Source organism: Pteropus alecto, unplaced genomic scaffold (assembly GCF_000325575.1).
Source record: "Pteropus alecto unplaced genomic scaffold, ASM32557v1 scaffold3, whole genome shotgun sequence".
In the NCBI taxonomy this organism is placed as follows: Eukaryota; Metazoa; Chordata; class Mammalia; order Chiroptera; family Pteropodidae; genus Pteropus; species Pteropus alecto.
The window spans coordinates 68,097,421-68,109,020 of NW_006442484.1; the positions used below are offsets into that span (position 1 = coordinate 68,097,421).

Here is an 11,600-nt window from a genome sequence, read left to right on the forward strand (position 1 = left end):
TTGACTAGAAACTGGAAGCTCACAGGCCAGTGAACCTGAGGATCAGGGTTAATAAAGTTTAGTAAAGCAATGCCTGCTGAGAATTACTGGGCAAGATCCAGTAATTCTGGATCTTGCCTATTGTGGACCATTCATATTAAAGGGAAAAACAAGGAAAAACTGTCCTTGGCACAGCTAGTTAATCAACATCTATTGTGGCATTGGAGGGTGATGTCATCTGTACGGAGAAACTGATTATTATATAGAGACTTTGTGATGAGAAGAAAGTGTTCTTTCTAGAAAATTGTAAATACTCTATGTTTAAAATTTACTATCCCATTTCTCTTTCTTTTTAGAAAGATCTAAATTCTCCTGCTGAGTATTTAAATTTTTCTTAAGAAAAAAAACATTTGAAAGGCAGCTTTGAAGTCTTAGTTTTATACTCTTCCAGTCAACACTGAAATAGTAATCTTTATCATTTTCTCTAGAGAAAAAGTGCTTGAAGTTTAGGATTCTGGAAAAGACATATTAAAAAACAGAAAACTTCTCCCCAAATGGACTAGCAACCAAAAGACTTATTGCTTCATTTTTATGAAGCCAGAGCCTTTTCTTTTTAGCCTGTGTCTGATTCCAAAGCTTCACACCTCCCATATCTCAGATATTCTCTAGTACACAGTATGGGATCGATGGCTTCAGACTGGACTCTGGACTTTTCTTGTCTCCAAAATGTTTTATTAAAATCTACCCTGTAAAGGCAACATATTATATTGAGAGCTACTTAAAGTTGACTTTGCCACTTTCTTCGTGTTAAATATTATAATGTATGGAAGGAGCGGAATCTGTACTTTTACTGAGGGAAAGTGTTTAAACTGCTGTAGCTTATGCTGATATGATTCGATAGTTCGGTACGTTGGACTAAATGTTACCTGGATGCAGTGCTCAATCACAGTATGAGACTTCTGGTGAGATTTGCTGTGAAGACCAGATAAGAAACACACCTGGCAGATGTCAAAGTTGAGACACTTCAGACAGCGGTATCTGCCAATAACAATGGAAGTGAGGCTGATATCACTACGAGTGGGCGATGCAGAGAAAGCAACATTAGGTGGAGAATAGCACCTTGAAACAAACAGGAGTTGTCTGAACTATAAAGTGAGTATAAAGTTTTTCTGAACTTTAAGGATGGTAAATGACTCTGATGTGCTTATTTAATCAAAGAAATCTTCTTTTGATAGTATTTTGATAATATGGCATTATATTAATATAGTTTTATCCAACAAACTATAGTATAGAAGTCTTATTCATCACCCCCCCCAAAAAAAATCAAGCACGATATTTGTGTACTACAATTTTTAAGACAGACCCTTAAGTCTGCAGCCACATTGTGTGTAGCTGTACAAAACATTCAAATATTTTGAGTTTAGCTGCCAACTTAAAAAAAGAATTGAGAGATTTTAATAAAGTTTGAACTCTGAGCTCTCTAAAATTTTTGCAAGATATGATGACATTGGACCTGCGTTCCTGCATAATGTTAAGGAAAATAAAGCTGTAAATAAAGAATTTAAAATAAACTTGTCATTTTCTAGAAGTCTATCTGCAGGATAGAAAAAACATGAATAAAGGGGAGTTCCTCTCCAGCCAAAGTGTCAGGGAGGGAGTGATACACCCAAGTGTCTTAACACACCGATATTGCAGGCTTTCTTTTATGAACAATTATAACCTTAAATCTCCTGTGGTCAGGAGGAGAAGAAAGGATCTTGAGACATTCCGGTGAGGAGGGGTGTCTTATAACATTCAGGGAATACTGTGATATCAGAGGAAGGCTGGTGAGACCATAGTCATGAATTCATAAGTTTTAAGGATATTGGAGTGGGATCATATTGTTTGTCTGTAAAAGATTGGCGATCTATACTTTTATTCTGATATTTTAATTTTTTTCTCCAACTTCAGCGTATGTGGCATAAAGCTCCGTCTCATCAGAGACAACAGTCGGGGAGGGCAAAGTGACAGCTACTCCTTTCAGATGTACTTTTCAGCTAACTAGCCACAGTCCCAGCCAGCCCATTTCTCTCACTTACGTACTGCTTGCCTTGCCCCCGTAAGCATGGAAGTTTTCAAATCCTGTCTTAAAAGTTAAAAAAAAAAAAAAAAAATGCTTCTCTCACTTATGTACTGCTTGCCTTGCCCCTGTAAGCATGGAAGTTTTCAAACCCTGTCTTAAAAGTTACCAAAAAAAAAAAAAGGGAAGAAATATAACAAGATCCTATTGCTCTTCAAATTTCATATCTTGGTGCAAAGAGAAGACGTGGAAGCTTGAGGTACTAACTAGCAAAGTTAGGGAATATGTAATTATGTGCCAAATGAGAGGCATAGAAAATAAGTTTTATGAGGGACAGAGGACAGGAGATCTCTGTGGGCTGGTATGGTCTGAAAAGTTTTCATGGAAGACGTGAGGCTCACGCTATGCATAGAATGCTGGTGTGGAGATTAAAGTGAAGGAAATCTCGGACGAAAAGAAAAGGAGGGATAAAGCATGTGGGCTGCGCTGAAGAATCAGGCTGTAGGGCAAATCGATCAACCAGACCTGCTGATAACTCTGAGGAGTAGAGGGGCAAAAACTTGGAACTCCCCAAGGTGGATGGCGAAAGGTCTTGAGAGCCTGACCAGAGTTTGACAGCAGAGTAGGAGAATGTAAGTGTCATGAGACCAGCCCTCACTGTCCTTGTTCACTGCTTTACCACAATACCTCCTCTCCTGGTACGATATTAATAAATAGTGTTGCATGGCTATAATAGTAGCTAACATTTTTAATCACTTACTATGTAGCAGGCAGTGTATGTGTGTTGACAGATTTAACCTACATGGAATGTCTTTAAGGTAAGCTACTATCATTATTCTCATTTTACACATGAAGGACCTGAATCAGAGAGAGTTAAAGCACCTTGCACAGAGTTACACAACTATTTGGTAAGTAGCAGAGGTAGGCTCTTGTCCCAGGGATACCATCTGAATGAAGAGCCAGACATTTTAACCACCGAGGCAGGAGGCTCGAGTTTGAATTCACATACCACCAGTATGAGTGCCCTTGAAATAGAAACTTAAGCTCACTGTTTTGGAAGATATCTGGTCCATGGTAGGTTTTCAATAAACATTAGTTGAATAAAGTTCAACGAATGACTTTGTTTCTTCACCAGGAAAATGGGACTGGTAAACTCTGCTTTGCAAAGTTTTTACAAAGCTTGGAAAATTATTCAACATGCGTAATTGAGAAGACATTCACTTTTTATGTGAAATGTGTAATATAATAGAGTATTGAGGATTATTCGATCAGCCACCTGTACTGGCTGCTTTATCCAGTGTCACCACATGGTTGCAGTGGACGCACCTAGGACAATACGTTGACCTAACCTTGCATTAGTTCCTCTAGGCTCTGAACTATCTGCAGGTATATGAGAAAGGGTGCAGTGTGGGTAATGAGATTGGTCTGTTGTTGATGCCTTTAGCAACAGAGAACCAAATTTTTCCCCCAATCTTATTATCTCAACCCTAAACAGCTATTACAGAGCGTAAATGTGACACATCCTGCTAAAATTTAATAGTTGGCTTAGGAGCAATCTCTGGTTTCTATGCTTTCTCTTACTTTAGAAGGTCAAGCCTTATTTTATTCCTGCTACCGCCAGGTCTGCAAACACGTTTGCTCTAAAATGGCTTTATTAATCTCACTAAAACTAAAAGCCTTAAGGCTATTGCTGGAGTTTACTAGAGCCAAAAACAACAGGTTCAAGGTTACTGTAATACATTTGAGCAATTTCTAATAGATTCAGAAAGTTACAGCTAAAAGAGACCTAAAGCATCATTAGACCCACTCCTTATTTCTCTTACAAATAAATCGAGGCCCAAAGAGGTTAAAGACCTCACCCAAATCACCCAGATACCTCATATATGAAAATACATATGGTCTTGATGTCTAGGAGGAAAGATGGTTCATGTGGAGGCATTTCTGTGAGGAATCTTAACCTCCTTCTCAATATATAGGGACATAATCTAAAACTTTAAGTATGGCACTGCTCGCCTTCGTCTTCTGCTATTTTTATGACTGACCTGAGCAAGTCATTCAAACTCTTTGAAACTCCTTTATAAAATAAGAATAATAATATCTGCTTTACATTATACATAAAGACTTTGAAAAAACATTTCAATGTAAAAGTTATGTTTTATATAATTGCAAAGTGACTTCTGTACCTGGCCCAGTGTTGGACACATAGTCACTGCTTAATTAATATTTGTTTATTGGTTAAATGATTAAAATATGCATATAACATGGTGAATAACATTCATGTTCCTTCACTGTCCAAAATTAAAAGTTTATTTTTCATTGTAGTGTGGAGATTTCTTTGGTTTGGCTTACTTGGTTTTCAACAGTCCCGTCCAGTTCTGTTTTGTTGTTTAAAGTTTACTTATTCGGAAAGAGTCTTTCATGAGTGAAGTTTCATTGTGTCCTCAGAATTATTTGCAAACCAAATTTATTTTCTCGGCAAAATAAAACCTGACTTCCAGGTTTTTAGTGGGGTCAGCAGATCTATTTTACATCTGTGGGGAGCATGTTTAAGGTCTGAGACTAGTTAAGATTTAAGAAGATGGGGAGAGAGGAGGAACTGGGGGAGCAGGAACCAGGCCCTGAGTCCTCACTCCTCCTGCCCCTTCTGGCCATCCCTGCCTTTGACTTGTTTTAGCTGTGGAGGGGTCCAGAACCCCCCTGGCATGCAGATTATTTTGAGCTGAAAACACTTAAAGCTCAAGAAGCAATTGTTGTTGTTTATCTCCCCCTTACCTGTCTAAAGGAATTCAGATAGGAAAACCTGCTTCAGAAAAGGAACCCTAGCATAGTCACCTTAGCACATATGAATTAAGTATGGCAGACAGGAAGGGTCCAAACAAGTGTGTTGGTTAGAGTCCCCTCTGTGTTCTATTGCTTCTGGGTGACCACACGTTTGCTCCTTCTCATCTACCTGTGAATTGCCTACACTTTCCCTTTGAAATCTCAGACGGCTGCCTTGATCCAGAATGGTAGATAAGCCTCAACTGCCCAGTGTGTCATTAGGTTTCATATTCTTATGGAACCCTTATCTGTATGTAAGTAATAAATTCGGCTATTTTCTTCTGTTAATCTATCTCATGTTAAATTGATTATTAGTCCAGCCAGAAGAACTTAGAAGGGTAGAAAGAAAATTATCTTTCTCCTCCTATAGCTAGCTACCTCTCACATCTCCAGCCTCGACACCTGTGTGCACTCACCTTGATATGGTGTCTCCCATGCTTGGCCTAGACCTGTTGGTTTTCTTTTCTCCTCCCCAACTCTTTAATAATAACTCTAATTTCACTTCCTTATTGTTTTATTTATGGGAGACTAACGATATCCTTTCCCTAAGATGGGATTTTGGCTGTCATCCTCAAAGCTGTGGAAAGGTCTGAATCTCCTACTTCCAAACCTAGCTTTCAAATATGCCCTTTCCTCTAGGCAGAGAGATCTGGCCTGAGCTGCTCCCACCAAATCTGATCATTCCTTTAGGTCTAAGAAATGTTCTCAGTTTTCTGCACAGGGAGGCAGTATAGCATCATGATTGCAAAGCAGGGACTCCAGATTTAGACGGTCAGCCTCTGCCACTTGTTAACCATGTGAATCTAAGCAAGTTATTTAGCTTCCCTGAAAATTAAGGATAATAGTACCACTTTTCATAGAGAGCTGTAACAAGTTGTAGATTAAATGATCCATGTGAACCACACAACAGTCATGTAACACTTAATAACTGCAAACTATTATTATTATTATTATGGGCGGCCCTAAAGAATTTTAAAGGGTTGTTTTTCTTTCTTTTTTTTTCTTTTTTTTTTAGTAACAAAAGACAAAATTCTTTCCTCTTCCATGAATAAAAATATCTACTGGTTAGAGTGGATGTCAATTGAAGAATTTAATATTTCATTAACCATAGAAAATAAAATAATTATTATCAACCAGGATCCTTAATGTAGGAAATTACCGACCCCCCAAAAAACCTCAACTGAGCTCCAGATGTGTGAGAAGGACCAAAAAAAGAATCTGGAGAGATACAATTACAATCTAGAGCCATTTGGAGAATGACTGTCCGTGTCATAGTGGTGAGTGACTGTACCTCAGTCCCGTGATTGGGAAGTTCCTGCAGATTCTACACCGAACAGGGTGAGTGACCATTTCAGTGGCTGACAATCGGTAGCAGGTTGGGAGCCACAGGAGGATGGGAGGCTCAGACTGTAACCAAGATAGGAATTTCTCTTCTTTGATTGCTGAGCTCAACACCTGAAAAACAAAGGTGTACTTTGATGTGTTTCTAGAAATGATGTTGGTCTCTACTATTGATGAAAATGTATTTTCCTCTTCTTTTCTGGTTCTGTTTCTGTCAGCTCTGCTGAAAAAGTTCATGACACGAAAAGTCACAGGCAAGTTGACCTCCTCAATTAAGTTACCTGGGGTGTCGTGTGGAGTACAGGACTGTAATTTAAATCAGCCAGCAACTGTGTCTACCACCCCGCCCTCCCCGCCCCCCCAGCTCCCAGGGTCATTTGCATGGCACTCACCCCTTGGAAACAGCTACGTGTAGCTCTTTCCACAGAGCACAGAGCACGACTCTCACCCACGACAGTTGGGATCTGCAAGAGGCAAGAAATCCCACATCAGCTGTTGGAAAATGGAAAAACATGTGGACGCCGACATCAGCACTCCTGAGTGGTGGTGCTTACAATCATGGAGTCACAAGAATTGGTGTCTGAGACTGGATGAACTGTCTTAATCTAAGCAAACAAGAAAAGTGTGGGTTTTGTGCAATGTATGAATAGAGACAATAGATGAATAAGCAAGAGGAAGTGGAGTCAGGAGGAGGGAGGAGAGGAGGAAGAAAGTTTGGCAGCTGGAGCAATAAGCGACAGCTTCTGTTGTTTCTTATGATCCCAGTCAAATTAATTTAACCTTTGTCGGCCCTTGTTTACCTATGAATTACAGATAATAATGATACTGTATTAAAATTTAGAGTAGTTTTAAGAACAGCCTTTCCAAACACTTTCATATCATCTCATTTTCACAAACGCCAGTTTCTGAGATAGGGCAGTAATCTTTATCCTTGTTTAAAGGTGATTGAGACTTAACATTTTGGTCAAGGTTATGAATGAAAGCGAGTTAGCTACAGAATTGAGATCTCATTTCAAGACTCCCTTCTCTGTTGGGGGGTTTTTACAAAGCTCTGCCACATTCCAAATTTACATCTATTCCAATGGCTCAATCTCACTCAATAGTTTCCATCTTTCAATCACAGTTACCATAAGGAGTTTAGCTAAGGGACATAGGATCCCTCATGCCTGCCAAGATGGCCAGGGACTTGGCTCTGACATTATCTATATGCACATTTATGTTTACCTGTCACCTCCATTTATGCCCATTTGGTTGTGGGGTCCTAATTTCAGTCTGACATCTTCTACAGCACAGCTTGTCAGCAGGCATTGCCTGCAAACTCAGAAGTAATTTCAAAGACCCCCTGCTGAGTCCATCAACTCGAATAAACATTCTTCTAATCAGGAAAGTGGCACTTAGAACCACTTTGCTGACAATTAGCCAGGCAGAAGTCAACAAACATTTGCTTTATAGTGACAAGATGGCTTGTACTTTAAATTGATAATAACCCCATCACCAGCCAAACATAAGTAACCATTCCCTATGTTATTTTGCCTTTGTCTGAAAAAATAACTCATTATCCATACATTGGTCTGTGAATGCTAGTGAACTAACTGGATCACTTATTTAGACATTGTCCTTGAGCCCTAGGAAAGGGGGTTAACCTAATTTGTGAAATAAGGGAAGTGTATCGGTTGACATTGACCTGCCAGCTCTGTGATTCTGACACTAGTCAAAAGAAAATTCACTGCCGTAGTGGGTTTTAACCTACATTTTTGGCTCTAAGCATGTGAACAAAAATTTTGTAGATTAATTGCTCATTTGACTAATTTCTTGCAGGTGTTCTGTGGAAGAATTAAACACGGCTAGATGACACGCTGGCGCAGGCAGAACACCACTTGAAATGATAATTAGGATTCTCGAGGGAGGGGTTTGCATCGCCAAGTGGGACCTGGAATTTTATATGGGACTCTATCTCTGAGTTCTTAATGGAAGTCAATGGGATGATAATTTGCTATGCAAATCTCCACCTTCCTAACAGCATTCTCTTGCGCATACTAATGCATTGGGGGAGACAGCTCTGCGGGAGCTGCCATTTCAGCAGCTCATTGACCTCAGCTGAGCCTGGAACAAGGGCAGATTTGGGGGGCCTGTTGGATGGTGTGCTCACCGGAATTCAGCTGCAGTAGTCAGGAAGCAAGCACAAGGATTTGGACAGGAGAAGGAAAATGGTCCTCAGTCCATCTTCTTTCACCACATTCACCCTCATAGGCCGGTCTTAGAAGTCTGTTTGTGTTTGTGGACCGACAGGTCTCCCGCTTTCCCTGGCTCCCCACCAGCTCGAGTCCTGAGATGTGGGGATTGTCGGGGTAGTGCCGTCAGTGCCTTTGCTACGGTAGCTCCTTGAGACGTGCCTGAGAGTTAGCAGAAAATGGGCATCGGGACCCATGTGCTACGACCACCACCGGAACAGCTCTGAAATAACTACGCCCGATGTTTTAACCTTATAAATTTAGAGAGTTAGCAGAAAATGGGCATCGGGACCCATGTGCTACAACTACCACCGAACAGCTGAAATAACTTCGCCCAATTTTTAACCTTATAAATTTATATACAACATCATTACTCCTTTAAGAAATACAAACACTTTAAATATTGTTCGTAACTTCCAGAATAAATTAAACATTAATTATTATGATCAATAGGAACATAAAATATTAATACTAAGATCAAAGCAAAACAGAGGTAATTTGGGATAGGTTTTTCCAAACCATACCCCCTGCCCTACAGTTCTGATCATCTCCTTCCTTACGTATTCCTTACCCCCATTATGGCTATATCCAGTTCAGAATCTCTGATCCTGAAGGGTACCAGAATGTGCCACCCCAAAATATGTCTCTTTGACATATGAATTATTAAGCTAAAAGCCATTGAGAACCAGGAGATGCAGGAAGAGCTCTAAAAATAGGGCACAAGTTTTTTGGGGGGTAAAGAACATATATATTTGGAAAGGAAATTTTCATTTGTCAGGTGTTTTCCTCTCTCTACCATGAAGAAGAGAACTCTTAAGAACAATTATCAATGGAGGAGACACAGACTTAGATCTGAATAACTCACCTTACTAAATAACTTTTGTTCACCACACTTTCTCTGGTCACCTTCTCCTAATTTGCCTCCCCGACTCAGAAGCCCAGCACCTTTTTCCTTTTGTTTAGGTTAAGGTGGTATGAAAGCATTCATCACTGGGTAACTCCCATGTGTATGCGCCATACATGTTAGTAAACTTGTTTGTTTTTCTCTTGTTAATCTGTCTTTTGCCAGTTTAATTTAGAAGTAATTTCTAAATAATCTCTGGCTAGGGTCCTAGTCAGAAATTATTTTTCCCTCCCCTACAGCTGAGACTCAGGAGAAAAATGACAGAAAGTTACTGTGGCTTCATAGTGTAGAAAACCGAGTGTGGAGATCTCACAGAGGCTGGAAGAAGAATAGAGATACCCTCAGAACGAGGGTAACAATACTAAATTTGTACATTTTTAAAGCATAAGAAATCATGGAAATCTTAACTATTTGAGTAGTCAGCATTGCATTTCATTTATGCTTTCATTAAACATTTGTTGAAGGCCTTAGTGCCGCACAGTTTTCAAACCATTGGAGAGAGAAACATGAATGAGATATTATTCTTGTCCTTGAGAATCAGCCCAGTGGGGAAAGCATATATCTAGGTTATAATTTGCAACAAAATTTGACAAGTACTACAACAAAATTATGCACAGGGAGTTAAAAAAGCTTTTAGTGAGATGACTATATTTGAATGACCTTGAACAATAAACTGTATTTGTCAAGTGAAAGGTGTTGCAGATAAATGGAACTGCGTAAGTCAGACATGGGAAACTTGGCACGTGTTGGCAAAGTAAGGATTTTGATATGCAGAAGTGAAAAGGGTATAAGGAGTGTAAAGAAAAATTAAACACTGTGGAATAAGCAAAAGAAACCACTAGATATCATTTCAATGGAGATTATCTGAATCTATGGAGATATACATCATTGTATTTGACAAGGCTATTTTACAACTGTAGATATTAAAGTTACCATGTATAAAACTGATCAAAATGCAAATAATTCTTATCTATAGACATGCAAATAAATTCTGTTCTGGTTGAAGAACAATTCTCCCCTTCCCCCAAAAGCCACCTTCAAAGGCATTTTAATATTCCTAATCTCTCGGTTTGTCTGTTTATTTGATTATCGCTTTCAACTAGTCTTACTGGTGCCCTCTTTTAATGCATAAATAAAATCAAATTTTGAACACATGTTCATTTTATATTTGTATGAGAATCACAATTTTACCTCTTTTTGAAATGAGAAGGATTGGTTCAATCATGAAAGCTTTGCTTATGACGCTAAGGAGTTCAGGCTTTATTCTACAGACGTGAATGGCCAGTGAAGAATTTTAGACATGAGGGCAACATGTATATTTTGGAAAAGTCACTGGTTTTATTCTGGAAATAGTGTGGGAGAGAGGGAAGGCTCGAGCTGGGAAAGCCAGCTAGGAAATAATTGGAACAGATCGGGGCTGTACTCGGATTATAGCAGTGGCTATAGAGGGGAGGGAGTGCTTGGAGAATTGTAGTAAGCTAGAAATCAGATTCTTTAATAACAAATGTGACTAATAACTGGAATGAACTGAGAATTCTTAAGTATTAGAGATTTACCTGCTGCAGATCTGTTAGTAGGTTTCTCAAAACCCTTCGAGTCATGCGTGCCCCAGAATCATAACCTCCTCTGTTATTTTCTGCATAGAGCTGAAAAAGAGCTAGACACATAAGGAGGAAAAGAAATCTTAAATTTAATTTCTTGCAATGTGTCTTTGAAGAGTATGTGCTTTGAATTCTAAACAGTTTATTTGTGGGTATGAAAGGGAAAAAAAAGAATGTTATATTTCTTTTATTTTATTATTAGTTTCAAGTATAGAGTACATTGGTTAGACATTTATATAGTTTATAAAACGACCCCCCTGACTCTGGCTCTCCACCTAGCCATTACATTACTGCTGACTGCATTCCCTATGCCATGCTCCCCACCCTCGTGACCATCTATCGACTACTAATTGGTACTTCTTTAACCCTTCGCTGCTTTCTCTCAGCCCCCCAACCCCGCTCCTTTCTGGCTGTCACCAGATTGTCCTCTATATTTGTGAGTCTGTTTTTGATTAGTGTGTTCTTTTTGAGGAACATTATATTTCTTGATTCTTTGCTTTCTATTTTGAAAACTTCCCAAACTAGATAATTTGATAACTACTGAAAGCCTTTGCCCATTTTAACCCCTCGATAATCCGGCACAACGATGATGAAGACCATGAAGTTGGTAAACAGCAGTGTGAGGAGAGTCCCAGTCTTTAAAGGAATAATAATCACCAGTGTCT

The 11,600-nt window shown here is 39.2% G+C and overlaps 1 protein-coding gene across 1 annotated transcript in view; it reads right to left on the bottom strand.

The window, feature by feature from the left end:
* Window positions 1–11,600, bottom strand: part of DYTN (dystrotelin) — a 47,032-nt gene that overhangs the window by 25,751 nt on the left and 9,681 nt on the right. Inside the window, 4 exon segments of the mRNA XM_006921385.1 lie at window positions 906–1,017; window positions 6,150–6,313; window positions 6,592–6,663; window positions 10,891–10,991. Coding sequence (XP_006921447.1) covers window positions 906–1,017; window positions 6,150–6,313; window positions 6,592–6,663; window positions 10,891–10,991 — 449 coding nt within the window.